Source organism: Herpailurus yagouaroundi, unplaced genomic scaffold (genome assembly GCF_014898765.1).
Source record: "Herpailurus yagouaroundi ecotype Mexico unplaced genomic scaffold, PumYag 195, whole genome shotgun sequence".
NCBI lineage: Eukaryota > Metazoa > Chordata > Mammalia > Carnivora > Felidae > Herpailurus > Herpailurus yagouaroundi.
The window spans coordinates 5,892,128-5,911,781 of NW_024412426.1; the positions used below are offsets into that span (position 1 = coordinate 5,892,128).

The 19,654-nt window shown below is 46.8% G+C and overlaps 1 protein-coding gene across 3 annotated transcripts in view; it reads right to left on the reverse strand.

Annotated features, from left to right (window-relative positions):
• The window catches only part of PTPN14 (protein tyrosine phosphatase non-receptor type 14), a 172,778-nt gene that overhangs the window by 19,585 nt on the left and 133,539 nt on the right, over window positions 1-19,654 (reverse strand). For all 3 annotated transcript variants that reach the window (XM_040446456.1, XM_040446457.1, XM_040446458.1), the window contains exons 8-13: window positions 16,286-16,374; window positions 13,312-13,399; window positions 12,402-12,484; window positions 9,266-9,323; window positions 5,714-5,792; window positions 2,220-3,697 (exon numbers count right to left, since the gene is read on the reverse strand). In XM_040446456.1, coding sequence (XP_040302390.1) covers window positions 2,220-3,697; window positions 5,714-5,792; window positions 9,266-9,323; window positions 12,402-12,484; window positions 13,312-13,399; window positions 16,286-16,374 — 1,875 coding nt within the window. The remainder of the gene's footprint in view (window positions 1-2,219; window positions 3,698-5,713; window positions 5,793-9,265; window positions 9,324-12,401; window positions 12,485-13,311; window positions 13,400-16,285; window positions 16,375-19,654) is intronic.

Sequence of the window (19,654 nt, forward strand, 5' to 3'; positions counted from 1 at the left end):
CCCCCCCCCCCACCTCCAGTTCCCATTTGCTTAAATGTTCTCACTGTTTTCATATCCTAGAGAGGCCTGGACAGCCTTCTCCATTCTTATCCATTCCTAACAAGCCAAGCAGAAGCTGCCCACGATGGGGAGGGCAGAGGAGGATCTGAGATGTGGGAAGGGCATGGACGGGGCTGGGGGGGGCGGGGGGGAGTTTCTTCATTAAAAAAAAAGCAGATGGGAAACCATCCCAACCTTCAGAGCCACTGGCACCGTCACTATCTCGCTGGCACACTGGCTCACTGAAGAACTTCCTAGTCTCTAAGGTCAAGACCTCAGACAAGAGTTGTGGTCTCTGAGCACCTAAGTATATATAATTAAAAAAAAAAAAAAATCAATGGGAGAATGAAGTAGGGATGGGGTAATGATGTTCCCGAACTACAACGAAGGGGTGGAATCAGCTATTCACTATTTTCCACATGGATGGGGTGGCAGAACACAGGGGAAAAACAGTGGAAAATCCCGTTGCTTCTTTGTGAAGCTCTACGTAGAAAGCCAATGCTGTGGGTCTGGATAGAGGGCTTTGTTGAACACAGGTAACAAGAGGAGGGGATGAACGACCAACATGAGGCTATGGGACCACGTAGGCGTCAATAAACATCAAGTGGGCAGGGGTGACAGCAAAGCTGTCTGGCTGCCTGGGCTGACAGGTTCTTGAGTTGTGGTCAAGGGGCCTGCTGCCAAGACGAACTGAAAATCCATTTCTACCAATGCGTTACTTTTTCCAAGCTGGGAAAGGTCTCCCCCGTGGCGCCACCCCCGCGTTTCATTCCATCTGTCAGCCAAACGGTTATATTGGCCAGGGGAGGCACAAGCACATCTTTCACGATTTCCTTCTAGGTTTGCAAAAAGTGGAAAAAGTTATTCCTGTACCAGATCCTTAGCGCTGCTCCACTGGTGGCCAAAAGGGTGCTGCTGGGAATGTTCTGAAGGTTCTGTCTAAAGTAATAAAGTTGCTGCAGTTTAGATTCCGGAACCCACAAACGTGGCTTCCTTAAACCGTGGGCCCTCGACTGTTCTCTTCAGCTTGATTACCACTGCGGTGCAGGGAGACTTATAAAAGGAAGGGAGTCTAAGAACTCCATCAGAGCAAATTTTCACTTACATGTTCTGGAGTTGCTAAGTGGCAGAGACCCTGTGGCAGAGATGTGGTGCCCACAGAGGATGAGTCAACCAGGGCTTGATTAGTTGTGATGAAAGGAAATGATTTTTTATTTTTTGAGGTTGTGAAAATGTCCAGAACAAGCAGCAATGGCGCTCTGAAATTTTTTTTTAAAGTAGCAACTGCAATCTGGCAATTTTCTCATTAGTAGGAGCTAACTCACTTTGTCGTTCTGCGTGCGCACCTGTTACCTACACGCTCTTGCTCTGACAGCTTACCCGGCCCCCAAGCTGGTACATACCCTGAATCAGAGTTACTTATGTCTGGTATCAGGCATCTTCAAATGTCGTAAGTGTGCGTATATGTATGCGTGTGTTTCCATGCATGTGTGTGAATTTTGATAGAATGAGCTTAATGGGGACCAAAACTCAATGGTGAACTTCTGAGTAATACTGTAGTTTTCCTGCTCTGTGTTAACCATCTACTGAAAGAAAATCTGAAAATAAAATGGACACGTCGTGGTCTGGGCAATATTGGTGGGCCTTCCTGGGAGAGGGATCTCCACACAAAGCTGTGCTCTGAAGGGATGTTGCTCTTTCACTATAAATTGGGGGGGGGGGGGGAGGAATGCTTCCCCCTAAAATAGGAACAAGAGACGTAGGAAGGAGAGCTCCTAGCCACTCCCACACAGGAAATTTGACCCCAAATAAACAGCACGATGCTGGCCTAGAGGCTGATCTCAACAACCAACCTACAGCATCCTAACGCCATCACAGCGCCTTGGGCCAAGTGTACCAATTAGAAACCATGAATGAAAAACGGAAGGTTTAGCTGAAGGGGTAAAAATACAAAGTTTTGTGAAATGAAACGCTACCTGTTGAAACGCCAACCGATTCTCTAACTTCCTAACAAATTCCCTGAATAAGCCTCGCACCTTCTTCAGGGCCCAGAGCACATGTGCTCTCATACTTTAAGCCGAGAGTCATGGAGAAGGAGCGGAGCACGCGGTGTGGGGCGGTGGGGAGGAGGCTGTGTGTTGAAGTGCCCGCTGAACACTGCCGTGGGAGAGGACACTTACCCTGATGGCCATCTCTCTCTCTACAATGCTGTCTTCCAGGGAGAACATCTCAGACACCGGTCTCTCCTTCACAGGCTCTTTCTTGACCCGCTCCTTCACGCTTGTCAGGTCGGGTTCGGAGATGGACGGACCGAGGGAAGGCCCAGCCACGGCCAGCTGATCCGCTCGGGAAACACTGATGGCCTTGGCCGGCCCGTGCCTCAGGACCCTAGCCCTGACGGCCGCAGGAGGCAGGCTGACCTGGTCTTGCCTCAGGGCCCCGTTGCTAACGCTCTTCCTCGGGCCAGGGTATTCGGGCGGGGGCTTGTTTGGGATTCGGGCCAAGGCTGCCTGTAGCTGGGCACTGTACCCCATCTTCTCCCGGAGCATGGGGATCTGGGGCACCGACCCTGGGGCCTCCTCCTCCTCCTCCTCACTCTCGCTGCTGTGGATCAGCATGGTGGCATCCGAGAGGGTCTTCTTGTGGTGGTAATGGGGAAGCTGGTGAGCCTCGTGACTCCCCGGCACCTCCTCGGGCGGCCCCTGCTCCCGGAGTGTGTTTCGGCGCGCCATGGGGATGTTGAGCGATTTCAAGGTCATGGCCTCCATGCCCCGTACCATGCTGCTCATCACCTCCAGGCTGTGGCGCTTATTCGCCGTGCCGTGGTGCTTGGTGGCCGTGAGGGGCTCGCTCACCTCCTGGAGAGACTGGTGCACCACTGGGGAGCTGTCTTCTTGGAAGGTCTTCACCGAGAGCTGCACCTTGCGGGTCACCAGGTCGGGGCTACTGCCGCTGACGTACCTGTGACGGTGGCTGGCGAGGTCTGGGGTGCTGGTGGCAGGGCGTGGCCGTGGGTAGGGGGGCGGCGGCCTGAAGAGATAGTTTTTGAGCATATGGGCCGCGTTGTAGTTCTGGGTGCCTTGGAGCTGCATATTGGCCAGCTCTGGGGTGCTCACCGTGTGGGAGATGGAGCTTGCCCCCGGCTTGCTCGGCACCATGTTATTCTTTGGGTTCATCTGGTCAGACGGGCTGACGAGTTTGTTACCGTAGCCTCCCTGCGGCCCATAAGGGACAGCGTAGGGCGGCCTCTCCCGCATCTCGGGCTGGCTGTACACCAGATCCTCTGGCTGGTTGTAGGCATGCGTGTTGATGATGCTGAGGTTCCGCAGAGACTGGCTCTGGCTGTCGGCGTGCACGGTCCCCCTCTTCATCTGCCGCATGACCGTCTCATAATCGGGGGTCGGCCGGTAGGATGGCACAATGATGGCGCTATGCCGGTGGCTAGGGATGTAGTCGGCCCGCATGATGTCACTCCCGGGGATACTGAGGTTGGAGGACACAGGAGAAGCCTGGATGAAACTCTGGGAGCAGTTGAGGGAGTTGACGCTGTGAACGCTGCACACGCTGCCATTGGTGACGGTGCCATTTAAATAATTTAAGTCCAGGCTGTTGTGGGAATTGCAGTACAAGGCTTCTTCATTCCCATGGAAGATGCTGTCTACAAGAAATCAAACAAAGGCCCGTGAACGTCCACATCACCCTGCTTCAACTAAGTTCATCCTCACACTCCTGGGCGTGACTTTCAGAGGTCATTAAAAGTGAAATCCTGTGGTCTCCACCCACGTATTCCATGGAAAAACTAATAACTCTCGGGTGAGACACCAACATACAGAAAGAACACTTGAAAGCATCCTAAAAAGAGAAAGTGAATGCAATCAAAGAAAGCTAGGCACGTTTGGAATAGTTATCACCTGGGGAAGTTCTCCATTTTGCCATGAGCTCTGAAATCAGGCACCAACAACGGCCCTCATGTTGGGTAAACCTGCCTTCTTGTCCAGGGCCCAGCAACGGGACCGGCTATTTGGGCCAGGAAGTCAAGAGCTTTAACAGGATGATGCATTTGAAGTTACCGATACCTGGAGCTTATGTTCCAGACAGCAATGGAAAAGGTCCCCTTCCCCGAGGAACTCCTGAGTGTTGGTAAAGACACAAGACAAAGGATGCAGTCAAGGTGTCAGCACGCATGGCTAGTTGGTTCTGATCAGCAACCGATGGAGGGCAAAATCAGAACCAGGAGTTCTTTTGGCCACTGCCTACAACTCTCCTAGAATTGGCTTCATCACTGAGGTCACCTGACATTAAAATTAATAGTGGTTTAGGGAGGCTCCTAAAGAGGTAAAACGTAGATGGCTGAAGTCAGGCCCATACTAGGTGTCCGTGGTTTCTTTAACACACACATACACGTACACACGTACACACACACACACACAGACACCCCCCTAGGAAGGCAACCTCTTGCCCAAACACTTTCTGATGAGCAAAGTTCATCATTTTCACACTCTGGATTTAAGCATGAGCAAAGGAGAGGAGGACAGGCAGAAAGGCAAAAAATAAAACCAAAAACCACCAACCAGAAAAGGTGACTGAAAATGCTCAGTTGCCTGAGGAGGAGTGTGCTCACAGACCAGATGAGCTGAGATGGACAAGAAAAACCAGCAAAACCCAGGGACAAAGGTGTGCCACTTCTCCATCTCTATGGGCTCTGGGGCTTTCCCACAGAAGCAGGGTAACTTTGCTCGTCTGCTTATAAAAAGGAGTATTTGATTAAAGAGTCTTGACTATCTTATAGTTTCCACACTCACACTCTGACAGGACAGAGGTTCAAAATAGCCAGCCTATGGTGACACAGAAACGCATTATCCGTTCAACATACTGCCGACACCCAAGTTTAGTAACATTCCTTTTCTGAGATGCAGTTAGTGTAATGACAGAGAGGGCACTGGCTCAAGAGTCATTTTTCACCTCAAGGCTCCTCCCATACCCTTTTTGCGCCCCACTTTCTTTTTCTATAAATGGCACTAGTAATAGTACCTATCGTGTGGGTTTATTTTGAGGATTAAATGAAACAATGCGTTGCAAGGGCTTAGCACGGTGCTTAGGGAGAGGAACTGCTCCATAAATGGTAATTGTTATTATTAGAACCTTTAGTCTTAGGACGGATTTTCTCACACGTTTGGCATGGGAGTGTTTGGGGAGAAAAAGAATAAAAAACAGATTCCATTTGCTCTGAGGCAAAAACAGGTGTCTGGAGAAATGGCAGGCAGCAGTTAAAGAGAGGAGTGGAGATTATTTGTGCCTTTCTTTTAAGTAAGCTGGACGCCTGTGTGCTCTGTGTGCTCGATACGGGTCACGAGGGTGAAGAGCATTCCGTGGGGCTTACTGTCCCTCTCTCTTCTCCAAGCCCACTCATCAGAGGAAGGAGACAAGGAACTCGCTCACTGCCTTCTCCCAACTCCCTCGGCAGCCAATTCTGGGAAAGTTTTCCTCTCGGGGGCAAGTGACACGCTATGCCTTTCACAAATCGAAGCCGCCGCCCGCTGCCATTCAGACAATGACAAAGTTAAAACAAAAGTATCACTGTCATCTAAGAAATAAAAAAAAAAAAAACTTCTTCACCGCTGACAGGTACTCGACTTTTCGTCTCAAGAAGGGAAAATGACAAGCCACGGTTTACCTTGCGAAGTGTGTGTTTCCGAGTAGTGTTCACCACACTGGACGTGCATGGGAGGCAAGATGTACGGCTGCTGTCGGGGCTGAAACAGAAAAGACAGCACAGGTGGGAAGGCCGTGGCACAAATGGCCGTGGAATCTCACGGGGCACCAGCCCAAGCACACGACAGCCCATCATTCACCCACGTCTGCAGGAAAGCACACTGTGGTCTCTCTGCTGGTCCACCCTTGACTCGTCCCTCTTTGACTCATCTGTACCCCCATCTCATCATTAAGTCTACGACTGGAGAAACGGAGGGAAATAAGGCAGCTGGTTCAAGGTGAGAAAGGTAAGGAAGCTGTAATTAACATTTAGTCTATTTCCTGATATGCTTGCAAAACTCCCAATGCCCTTTTAAAAGGAGTAATTCAGAACATGTAGATTTATTATATTCGACCTAAAGAATAATGACAATAAGGGGAAACTCGGTTTCATTCTAACCAAAATTGTCTGCACCTATGACCCTTAGTTTACAGCACCACGTCAACCTCCAATAGGGACAGGGGTGGTGTTAAGCTGGGTTCGGTTGCAAATTTATATAAAAATCTGAATGGTGACCCGCGACAGTATGTGTGTGGTTCTCAGACCACTTATGGACCCCCCGTTGCAGAACCCAATGTGGACAGGTCTTGCAGCGAATCTAGTTCAACCATCTACTCTGCAGTGAAAAATCTTTTCCAAGAGACTCCTTAAAGATGGTTATTTAGACCCAACCTGAACAACTTCCTGGTGCAGACAAGAATAAAACTTTCAGAAGAAAAAAAAAAAAAAGTTTAGATTAGCTCAATATTTGGTGAGCCGACAAAGGAAATATGATTAATTGCTAACGTGATCTACAGCAAATCACGGAGCCTCAGTACATCTCAGCTTCTAGCCAATCAAATCACACCTCTTCCCTCCCCTTATCACCAACAATATTTATGTTACTTAGATATTGGGATCCCCAGTGACAGCTTCTTTGAAGAAAAAGTTTTGATTCTAAAAAACAAAAATCTTTAAAAAACTTTAAGCCTGTAAACCACCAAACAGGATATATTCGATTATTTTGAAATTACTCTCATAGATACTGGTTTAAATATTACTGCTTTAGGAGAACGGCTGAGATCAAGCCAAAAAAACCCAAAGCCAGCAGGGGTCACACTTTCTCAGTATCCCTCAATACTGGAAGAACACTTGCCATAATCTGAAGCTGGGCAAATAACTCATCTGCCATTTTGTCTGCCACAAATAATGCTTAAGCATCAAAAGGGCACGTAAAGAAGGTAATAAAGATAAGGGATCCAAAAATAAAAAAGTCAAGAAAGAAGAAATAAGGAATTGAAATTAATCTAAGAAAGGAGTTCATGGTACCAAAAAGAAGGTGCTGTATCAGCTTTTCTCAATATTCCCTTTGGCTGTTTCTGGGGGCCGCCCCCCCCCCCCCCGGCCTTTGGCTGGTTTATGAATTGCAATTTTAAAATATTTTCCTCTTCTTGGTGGTACGTAATTCAACTCAATTTTTCCAGCGTAGGACAGCCAGTTTTGAGGCTTAAAACAAACAAAAACAGTGGGAAGGGATTCACGTGAGGTAATAGAAATGCATAGTAAGGTAAAGTTGGCTCACTGCCTTCTCTTGCTCTTAAAAATCCAATTTTTTGGAATTAAAAAAAAAATCTAATAAGCAAGTGACTGTTTATGAATTGGCATAAGTGTACAGCAAAGGATAATAACAGCTAATCCTCCAAATACCATTTCGGGATCTTATTTATTCCATCTCTTTGTATTATATATATAATATTGTGTTATGTTATATATAGTGCATATCATTCTATCTTTCCAGACCTGCTAATATAGAAACAAGTGAGATGCCATAATATAGGCAGCAGAAGGGCAAGAGAAAAATAGCAGTCCTGGTTCTCAGCAAGGAAGCCAAAAAGAGACAATATCACTCATCCCAGGGAACTCCTGGTAATATGGTTTTGCCCTGAAGGGTAGAAGAAAGGGAGGAGCCTTGAACTTGGCTTCCTGCAGACTGTCTTCACCCAGATAAAATACGAAAACCTCTTTATCTTCTCCAGATAATTAGGATGAGATCAAATCACAAGACAGCTTTAAAATACTCGGCCTCCATGGTGTTTCATGGACATAAATGAAAAATCATCTCCCTAATGAAGACATGTGGAGTCTAAAAAAAAAATAATATTCACAAAGGAGAAGTATAAAGAAACCAGTGCCATAAACAAATCTATCAATGCCACAAGGGAAAAGCCCAAAGTGACCCTCTGGACCTCCAAGGCAAGGGCCACTTGTGAGATACTATGCATGACATCGAGATTAATAATATTCACGTTGGGTACTCAGGAATGTGATGACATAATGGCTCAACTCTAGAATTCTAAGAGTTCATTGTCTATGCATTTTCCAGACAAAAAAAAAAATTCCTCAAAACTCTCCTTTGGAAAGACAAGTTAAAGATGTGCTATAGGGTATACACTGTGTATGAGGAAAAAATCAATTTTATTCTCCTATCAACTCGAAGGAAATGGTCACCTAGAATAATTTAAAGGTCACATGTTTAAAGGTCACTTTTCTGCATCTTTCTATGATATTATCCTAAAGTAGTCCTCAAAATAAAACACAGCCTAAGAACAGATGTATTGAAATTAGAGTTGTGTTTCCTTATTCAGAAGAGGAGAAATTTTTTGTTTAATGTTTTTATTTATTTTTGAGACAGAGGGAGACACAGCATGAGCAGGGGAGGGGCAGAGAGGGAGGGAGACACAGAATCTGAAGCAGGATCTAGGCTCCGAGCTGTCAGCACAGAGCCCAACGTGGGGCTTGAACTCACGGACTGTGAGATCATGACCTGAGCTGAAGTCGGACGCTTAACCGACTGAGCCACCCAGGCGCCCCAAGAGGAGAAATTTTTTAAAAAATGAAAAAAGCTAACGTTAGATTAGATAGAAAAGTAGATCAATTCAGTAAATCGATTTTGTTGGTCTTAAAATTAGAAGATATATAATTAATCTTCCCCATCAAATACCCTAACTTGAAACCACCGACTAAACTCGTTCAATTTGGGTTCATTCAAAAAGCATTTTCTGACTAGTTTATTAAGATCTATCTATGGTGGCAAATACAAAAGAATTTGTAGAGCTTATAACTAAAGACGTGTATGTAACAACCAGAAACAGTGATAAAATCACAGATGAGCAAATGGACAAAAACACACACCATAGGTCACATGCTGAAGAAACACGGTCTCATCAACCTTAAGACTTATTCTTCGGGGGTGAACCTTGAGCCATACCTCAAGAAGTGATGGCTGCGGATGGGCACATGGATGTCCCACGTGATGGGGCACAAATGGGACATGAATATTCATGACACCTGCTTGGCTGACTGATGCTCTTCTATGTTTTCATAAGATCTCACCTGGTCATGATGCCCCAGTCATGTTTCCTTTCAATTGAGCAACAAAAGGACATTCCATCCCCAACAGTCAGACCATTTGATTACTGAAGACTTTATACATACCAGAGAGGATCGGCTCCAGGTGGGTTGGCGTCTGATGGGGGGTGGAGAATTTGATTGTCTACAGGAAAAGTTAAAGAAATGAGAAGAGTCATTTTATTTATCAGACGGACCAACAAGAGAGGGGGGAAAGGCGGGGTGGGGGGGGGGGGAGAACAGACAAGAGAGCTAAATAATAAGGTGCGCCTGGGTGGCTCAGGTGGTTGAGCGTTGGACTTTGGCTCAGGTCATGATCTCATGGTCCGTGAGTTCGAACCTTGCGTCGGGCTCTGTGCTGACAGCTCAGAGCCTGGAGCCTGCTTCAGATTCTGTGTCTCCCTCTCTCTCTGACCCTCCCCCGTTCATGCTGTGTCTCTGTCTGAAAAATAAATAAACATTAAAAAAAAAGAGACAGCTAAATAATTTATGGCAAAATGTAAACATTTATTTCTGAATGGAGAGGCTATGAAAAATGTTGATTTCCTTTTTTATTCTCTTATTTTCAAAATGTTTAGAGCACATGATCCTTAGATATTAAATTTTACAGAAGAATGAGGCTTATTTCCAAAAAATATTATGAGGGAAATAAGCAAGACTGAAAAATATCACTATTATTACATGGGTTTTTTAAAAATTGTATTCTTTGTATCTTTGTCTATGTGTAAAATCTTTCATAAAGAAAAACAGCAAGAAGAAAAAATATTTTTTAAATGCTGCCAGTCAAATGGAATCCAAAACAGATTAAGTATGTTTGAGTAAGACCATACAAAGATCTTTTTGAATTAAGATAATACTGATTATAAGTAGTAATCTAATCAGATCCTTTCCAGACTGAGAATCAACGTGAATTTTTTTTAATGTAGGGATAAAAATGTGTGGGAGCTAAGAGTATTAAGAAATTCTTGAGTACTGGGGCGCCTGGGTGGCGCAGTCAGTTAAGCCTCCGACTTCAGCCAGGTCACGATCTCGCGGTCCGTGAGTTCGAGCCCCGCGTCAGGCTCTGGGCTGATGGCTCAGAGCCTGGAGCCTGTTTCTGATTCTGTGTCTCCCTCTCTCTCTGCCCCTCCCCCATTCATGCTCTGTCTCTCTCCGTCCCAAAAATAAATAAACGTTGAAAAAAAAAAAAAAGAAATTCTTGAGTACTGAAATCAAAGGTGTCTTTGAGAAATGGGTCTCAAAGTCCAGACTGACATTTTCCCTAGTCTTCAGTGAACTCATACATAGACAAAAACAAACAAAAAACCCAGGACACGTAGAATTTTCCATCAAGCTAGAATTCTTCAATTTAAAGCATTCTCCTTTGTCTGATAGTTCATCTTTCCTACCTTTTTAGTGATAAAACACCTTTTCTTTCTTTCATGAGGTGTGGAAATAGTAACGTTGGACTTTTTTTTTTTTAACAACTGGCCAAAAATAGTATTATTAGACTTAGGTTAAACACCCTTCCCACTCCCTGCAATTTCTCTTCTCAAGTCAAGAAATATGGGAAGCACTCTTTGGAGCTCTATGAAATGAAATGAAAATCAATGATAGTCTTTTAGCAGTCAGGGTATGCAGACCTCTGGAGAAAGATGCTGTTAAGATAATGCTAGTTTCCTAAAACTACAGGGGGTTTATCCCAGGCCTTAATGCAGTCTGTGCTGAGATCCTGAAACTATACACAGAATTTACTGTGTGTATGGAGTGTGTGTGTGTGTGTGTGTGTGTGTGTGTGTGTGTGTACATCTTAGAGAGTCCAAATAAGAGGTTAGGAACCTCCTCTACCTGGTGAAGAGAAAAGAATGGTTATTACAGAAGTAGAAAGGAAAACACCATTTCCTCAGTTTTCAGGCTAACGTGGGATGCTCACTAGTATTCGGAGAGCGCCAAAGAAATCAAAATACTCTGCAAATTTTACAGTAAACTCCCTTGCTGAGAAATGGTCCAACCAGAAGACCACAGTGAAATTCACTGCTTAAAACAGTCAGATTTTAATTCGCCCTCCAGAAGCCGACCATAGAGTTCGTGTTAATGTCAAAGACCCCCCCGCAGATCAAAGGCCGCCGCAGCGCAGAAGTGCACAGAAGTGATCTACGGGGAGTCTGTTCAAAAGAACGCCACGTGCGTGTGCGTGCGCGTGTGCGTGCCCGTACAGTGATGGCTGTTTGACTTGCCGCTCCCTGATCACTGCCCTTCCGATTTACATTTGCAAACTTTGCTGGCGGACCTGATAACCATCAACGATCCTTTCAGACTCCGACAGTGACCAATTGCAAAGACCGGTTTAAAAGAGCCTCCATCGTGTAGAGAAGAAAGTCTGTCAGGACCTGAGGCTCCAGTTCTAAAGCAGCCGCAATTTTCAGCAGGAACTGCTCTGGGACAATACTCTCACACTCTTGGATGTGTCCACTGGGGGAATGGAAAAGCAGTTCCTCTCTTGCATTTATATCCCCGAATTCTTTGAAACACAATTAAGCACCTAGGGCGCCCCAACTGCCGAACGTCCTCTGCTGAGGAACATCTTTTGAAGGCAACCAAAATAAAGGCAATGATAGCGTGAGCCCCAGCTACTCTACATCCAAGGTCAGGTCACATTTAAGTTCCCATATCAGACTCCCTTTATCATCTTTATTTCCAAATTAAATTGAAAAAACACACATGGATTCGTGACGTCTATTAGTGTATTCCAAGTCTTCCTCTAATTACCCTGGCCTCTCATTTACAGGCAGATGACATGACCCAGAAGCACACGCGGGGTTAGCCAACTGTGTAAGAGAAACAGGGCTGAGGATGACAGAACCTTCTTTTCTTTCAAGTTGGCTTGCTACTCCGTGACACACTTCTGAACATACCCCGCATCTGACACGAAGGGGCACCCTGGCAAATTGGGAACCGCTCAGCTCCTCCGAACTCCTCACAGAGGATGGAAAGGCACTAATGTGGGCCAACCCGTCCAGGTAGTCAAGCACTCACAGTCAATTTGTGAGTTATTTTCTCTCCAGGCGCACGCGCTGTGCCAGACGGCCTTCGTCATTAAAGTTCTTTCCCTCCTGCCTGGTCAGCTTCCACGAGGAAGGAGGGAAAAGATCGAATGGCAGACGCCATCTACGACATCCCTAAAGCACGTGGATTTAATCTGACCAGGCCTTCCAGTGAGAAGGTGGACAGACGGCTTACTTACTCAGTGCAGATTTTGTTTTGTTTGTAAAACTTGTGCCGCGTAGCAAACAACCGAGAGATATACTTGGCATTTTCAAGATCGTCCTTGGAAAAGAAGAGGCAGAGAAAAAAAAAACAAATAAAAACAAATAAAATGTATTTGATTATAAACACATCTCCCTAGGATTCTCCCGAACAGGGCCACATTCCTTCGTATCGTCGGGCCACACACAAAATAGCCCCCCCGAGCAGCAAACCGGTGTGCTGAAATTCTGCAGCAAGCTGGGCTAGGAAGCCCACCCAAGGATGGCAGACAATCTGTTAAAGAATCTTCCATACTCAGGGCACTGGGCTTACACCATGGGCTGGCATATCTTCACACAATTCCAAACCAGATGCTTTAAAAATAAATAAGGATCAAGACAGAGCACGGAATGAACACCAAACATCACTGAGAGGCAGCGAGGTGCACGGACAGCCCTGGCTCTCAAGGGGGCCCTCAACAGAAGGAAGATCACTCAGGTTACTTCAGATTAGGCTTGGGCTGTGCGGCTGGGGGGGAGAAAATCCAGGTCCGCCAGGAAAAGAAAATGCTTTGCAATATAATCGGGGGGTTACTGGATGTGGGCTGTAACTTGAGCGCGGAGGAACGCAGCACGCCAGACAATGGGATCCACCCCAAACACAGCAGGTGGAGGAACCGAAATCCCCGAGTCCAAACTCGGCTTGGAAACCTGGCGTTCTGAACGGGAAATCACCACCACTACCCGGAAATGAGTAATGACAGCACTGGGCGAGAGGTGGACGGTTACGGGTTCAGTAGAACATTTATTCTCTCACGACGCAGAGAGCAAAGAAGGGATGTGGTGAGTTGAGAGGTCACACGGCAAGCTGTCTGTCGGACCCTGCCCCCATCTTTCCATTTTGCTTACCGTGTGAAAGAGGGCCGTCTCTTCTTTGTTGATGAGCTCCACCAGAATAGTCGACTTGTTGTGTGTGATATTCCCGATGTCATTCCACCTGGTCACAAGAAAAACAACTGGGTTTGCCAGGCAGGTTCCATGCAGTTATGAGTCAGCACAGGAGGGTCATCACTGCTGGTGCGTCTCATTTTACAAATTACGATTTAACTATAGTTTTAAAAGCTAAATGTGCCTTCTCTCCAAGCAAAAAAGTAAAGAAAACACACCCCGGGTCAAACTTAAATAGCTAAGGAAACCGTATAACGTAAATCTGGATACTGCTGTTCATAAGGTGTACTTTCCTTTATGACTAGTTGTGAGGAAAACGTTCAAGGAACGTCTGCCTTGTTTTTCACATTTCCAAACTGCAAAGCATATGGAGGAGCATATTATTTCAAAGTCACGTGTTTCCAGGAATCTAGGCCAAAGAATCCACATAGATTCTGTGTTGCAGCGTAGGCTACAGACTGATTATGCCACCAAGAGAAAGTGCCCGGGAAGGTAAGCTGTAGTTTCCCATTCTGCCTGGAGTCAGTTTGTAGCCGCCTCTTACTACTGTCTACCTTCACTCTGTGCCCCGATCTACAATTCCCTCTTCATGCCAACCTTCACTGCCCTATCCTCTGCCTAGATGATTCCTTCAAGACTTAGCTCAGAAGTCACCTTCTCTCTTTCTCGTCCCGACAACACGCATGCGTATAGTCCCCTATCGGTCACCACGTGGTATTACAACTGTTGACCTCCGTGACTAGATCCCAAACTAAGCCAGACTAGCCCAAAGACGCCATGCCTAGAGATTCTGCTGTCTTCGTGTCTGTATTCCAAGCACGGAGCCAAGCACCCGGCATTCAACATGCAATGGATGTTGGCTGAGAGAATTAAAAGTAGTAATATTGCCTCCCATCTGTATAGAGTACGGTTCCTTTATCGACTCTCTAAGGTCGACAAGGCAGCTAGTTTTGTTCCTCCTTTAGAGATGAGACAATTGAGGCACAAACGAGTACAGGACTTGGCCACGTTCACTCTGCTCACTGGGGATGCACGAGTTCCATACTGGGGCTTACGGGCATTCCTCCAGTCACCTTTCCATTATTCCAGGACCAACTGTGTTTACGTACATCTGCTGGGGCCATACTCTCTATAGGTGATCAGTAGAGCTGTCGGTTGACTTACAATTCCAAGAGATTACATCTACACGACCCAGAGCTACAGGCTCCTCAATGAAGGTCTCTAGAGATAAGAGATATTTGGTTTCCTCAGGCTCCATTCCTTCAAACCGACTGCCAAAACTCTGGATCCACTCCTCCTCCACCATGCGACTTCCCCTAGGGGCATCATTACCATGACACCACGGCAGACCATGGCAGAAGCAAATTCCCAGCCTATAGGGCTTTCGAGATAAGGACTGGAGGAAGAAGTCCGGAAGCAGTTCCTAAGGAACCGAACCAAGCCTATGAGTGGCTTACCATCAGCAGAGTTTCAAACTGCTATTATCTTCTATTTAAACTCCACAACTGAAACGTAAGACTTGTCTACTTCTCCAGGCTCAAGGAAAAAATGAAGCATTGATTCAGCTATGAAGAACTGTGTGGGACAAAATGCCCGAACAGCTTTAAATGGGCATAAAAATTCATAGTTATATCGCTGCCTAATTTATGCATTTTGCTTGACCCATTTGTAACTTATTGTACGTGTATGGAGTTGACTGAATATGTCCAAAAGTCAAAAAGTTTATTCTGCAGCCACCAAGATCTTCCCCCTACTCCTGTTTCAATAATGTCCCCTTTCACAGAGCAAGAAAAAAATAAATGAACAAAAATAATGGCAGGGTGGGGACCTAGCGGCAGAGGGGGGCGGGGTTTGGGGGGAAGCCAATTAGGAAGCTTTTGGTGGGAAACTACTTGCAAAATGACCCAGATCAACTGCTGATCCAGAGAGTACACAGCTGGGCAAGATCCACGCCCAGAAGGTGGACTTTGCTTTGACTCTAAGAGCTGTCCTTGATGATCTGGCCTAGGTGCACAGCTATGCCTACCAGATGCATGTACAAGAAAGCTCGTCTTCCAGTAAATAACTGGCCACACTACCCTTGTAAATGAAAGCAAGGATGCAGCTTTTGAGATCACTGACACTACGGTAGCAACTACGGATGCCAACACGAGCAAGCTCCCGGACACGTGACCCAAGGAGACACTGGTCTCTCACGTTAAACGGAGAAGAGGGCTTAAAATGCAAAATAATGAGAGGTGCCTAGGTGGCTCAGTCGGTGAAGCATCCAACTTCGGCTCAGGTCATGATGTAGCGGTTCATGAGTTTGAGCCCCATGTCGGGCTCTGCACTGACAGCTCAGAGCCTGGAGCCGCCTTTGGATTCTGTGTCTCCCTCTCTCTCTCTCTCTGCCCCTTCCCTGCTTGCACTCTCTCTAAAATAAATAAGCATTAGAAAAAGAATTCTAAAATGCAAAATGATGAAAAAGTACCAAATCCCTTTAATTCATGATAACAAATTCAATGCTTTTCAAAATGCACTTTCATAAATACATTATATTTTTAATATAAAAATCAGTCCTCACTCTTCTAGCACATATGGTTAGGCGGAGGGTGATGGAAAATGGGAAGAAGCCACTCTGGACTGAAGGACTGACTGGACAGCCTGCTTCCAACCAGACTCACAGAGTTTAGCTCCAGGTCTCTGGCTCCAGGGCACCTTTCCTGGACTCAGGTGAGAGTCCCCACCCCCAAACGGGCCTCCAGGAGAAGTGAGATGCATTTCTCCATTAGCGCTCGAATCGCACAGAGGGCTGATCTTCTCTGAATTGAGAAAAGCTCAATGGTGACCCACCATCTGGCTCTCAACTCGCTGGGATACCTGTCCTACTAAGCAGGGTTTTCGAGAGTCCCTCAAGGGGAAAAAGAAAAAAGGAAAAAGATATGAACAAGACTACCTGTGTATCACTGCTTGTCTTCCAATTCTGTTTCTCACGAAAATGCCCATAAAGAAAATGCCCAGCTGCACACTGTTTCCATGATTGTCCTGCGTAAGATCAACAGAAGAGCGGCGTGATGAAACAGATCACCGGCGACCTGGCAGAACCGAGCACGTGGGCCGCAGCCCACCCGGGGGGGGGGGGCCACACCCCGTTTCCTGCCCATAAATGAAAGAATCACAGACAGCATCCGGACGAAAGGCAACTTGGTCCTGAAGGGACTCACGCCGCTGCACAGCCTAGTGGACTATATACATATACATGCATCTTTTATCTGAATTTGTCACCACACGTTGCCTGTCCAAGAGAGATTTTTAGGATTGTCTCAGATTTGGGGGCACTTAAGATCTCATCTTTCACGAGCGTCTATTAGTATCTTTTTTACGTTTTTTCTAAATCAAAATTATACGTGTGTGTAGTTTGATTACGTATGCGTTTCTACACGTGTGATTATATAAGCCCGCAGTTTGAAGAAATGAGCATATTGTTTGCAACCTCTTTAGAAGAAGCCAACAGCAGACTTGTTCCCACCATTTCCTCTCCCTACAGACATCAACTTCCCCTGCCTAATGCCCTAGTGTGTGTCTATTTGCATCCACTGTGCTTGGTGTTTCAATTTAGAGCCTCATGCCCCTCAGTCCTGGGATACTTTCTCGAATTACTAGCTTTGTTTCCTCTGTTCACTTCTGGAACTCCCATTATTCCAATGTTGGACATCCTGGGCTGGCCTTCTAATTTTATCTCCCACCTCCCACGTTCCAAACTTCACTTTTTGGTGAGATTTTCTTAATTTTGTCTTGCAACCTATTACATTTTCCATTTCTGATATCACATTTTTAATTGCTGAGAGTTTTTCTTTCCTTTCTTTTTTTTCTTTTTTTTTAAATTATTTTCGGAACATTCTCTTTTAAAAGCAACCTATTCCTTGAAAGATGTAATATAGTGGAGACTCATAGTATGGTATTTTGGGCGGGGAGTTCTTCACCCGGCAGAGTCTCTACGTCTTCCAGGCCTCTTCGTTTTCTTTGCGTTGGCCTCTGTCATTCCTGTAAGGACACCCTGTGGGGTGATGCTGGGCCACATATTCATGTTCCAGAGAGGGACGCTGAGTGCTGGCTGGGAGCTTCGTGAGCACAGGAGGGGCACGAGGACTACAGAGCTGTCGGGAAATCTGCTGGGCCCTGTGCTGAGGAAGCCCGGATGACTTATCTTCAAGTCTGGTCTCCTGGTCCGGTCAGATGCTTCCAGCCTCCTGTCTGGGAGAGCCCAACCTGCTGCCGGCGTGCTTGGGAGCAGAGCAGGAACAAGGCTCACCATCCGGGGAATAAACTGTCACAGCCCCCTGCTTTCCCTGGGGGATACCTTCTTTGTGGAGGGAGCAGAGAGGCGCGCATGACTAGACACGGGATGGAAGAGAAGGATGTCTGCATTCCTCAGAACCCTTGATCCCGTATAAGACACACAGACAACAGTGCCCCATCACAGGGATGTCTCTCCAGCTCGCCCGGCAAAGCGCACATTAGAACAGGGCTCTTCTAACAGGGACAGAGCGAGGTCAAGACAACGGCTGGATGCAAAGCAGAGACAGGGTTGGGAGAGGGTGGAGAGGGAAGGAAAGGAAGTGCCTCGGTTGTCAGGAGCAGTTACAAGGTAGGTGACATGCAGAAAAACACTTGTGAGAAAAGAAGTCGGGAGAAGTGGAGAGGCGAAGCAGAAAGAAAATCCTGCAGACAGCCTTCCCGGGGCACTCTGCCAGTAGGTCCATTGGTGCAGCGGGCCAGTAGGGGTGGGGGCGCGGCAGGAGCAGTTCACCAGGGCCGAGCAATGGAGAAAACATAGGACCGAGGCCCAGACGCTGCATCTGTCAAACCTTAGGGGCTTGGTGTCCCACTCGGCTAAGGATCGAGGCTCCAGACACAAGCACCCTCTCTGTGTCCCGGCGCTCTGACAACGCAGGGAGCCACCGAGGCAGCGGCCCGCCTGTGTGTGTGGAGGCGGGAGGGGCGGACCTGTCAGGAAGTGGACTGGTACTCCTCCGGCCTTGAGAAACTTTGAAGAATCGCTCGTGGAAAAGCCCACCCTACGTAGAAATGTTCTTCCCTAAAACGTATCCATAGCAAGCCCATGTACGTTACTTGGGGCTCCATCACTACTCAGTCTGCCCCTGCACACTCTCCTGCCTGCCTTTTCACCTATCTCAGAGCTGATCACGGCACCGCCCCACCGGTCCTGCTGCCCCTCCCATCATCCTTGTCTCCGGGGATGTCAGGTGGTCGGTAGGTGGCCACCGTAGTCATGAACAGACACGTGGGGAAACAGAAGACACCCAGCTAAGTCACACGCACAGGCAGTGAGTCAGCAGTGCCTGTCTGCCCACTCGGACCAAGGTAGACAGTACCTGCCTTGTGCTCTTCCCACAAAAGAACATACCAGAAAGTGCATCGGGGAACGGGCACAGTGGATTTCAACACTATCTCCACTGCTCTTGTTTCCCACAGCCCAGAATGACCAAAAACAACACGAGTAAATGAGCACAACGAAACCCCCGACTTCCTGGGACTGAGAAGTCAGTTTTCTGGAAGTGGAGAGAAGTTTACCCTGGTTTTTCAATGGCCCAGAATAACATGACTATATATGGGCTGCTGAAATGTAAGTGGGATGCAGATGGCTTCATAAGGCATTATTGCAAGGAAAATGGATTACAACCCTACGAAGGGTGGCCATTAGAGAAGCAAAAGAAAATTAAACAAATCTAAAAAAGAGCCATTTAGCCCTTTCCACAAGCTGCGGCCACCCTGCTCGTTCTACTTGATGCACATGGGCAGTTCTCATTAAGGCAAATTGCAAGCGTGCAGCAGAGGAGGAACAGAACACTTATAAAACAGCCAGCGGAGCCAGTTTAGAATGAAATGTTTGTGCTAAAATTGCACCATCTCCCAAATTGCAGAAATGTGCCAGTTGCTTTAGGTTTCTGACAAAACTCCGTCTTTCGCAGAGTGGGTCAGTAGAGAGAAGAAAATGAGCTTGGAGTACGGGCCCAACTCTATAAATGACCATGCACCGTGACCCCCCTCCCCAACCACACCCACTTCAGGAGGTGGATCTGTTGCAAAGGATGTGATGTGCTGTAACAGTTTCCCAGGCACCATTTCCAGAAAACACCTAAGGGGCTGGAAACCCACAATGGAGGCTCTATAGAACTCAAGAAAGAAAGTGTGCTTGCATACAGGAAAGGTTTCACTCTGCCTCACAAGCGATGATCCCTGTATCAGCTCAAAGAGAGGAGAGAAGAAGCGAATAAAGAAAACTACTGGGTAGGGTCTTCAT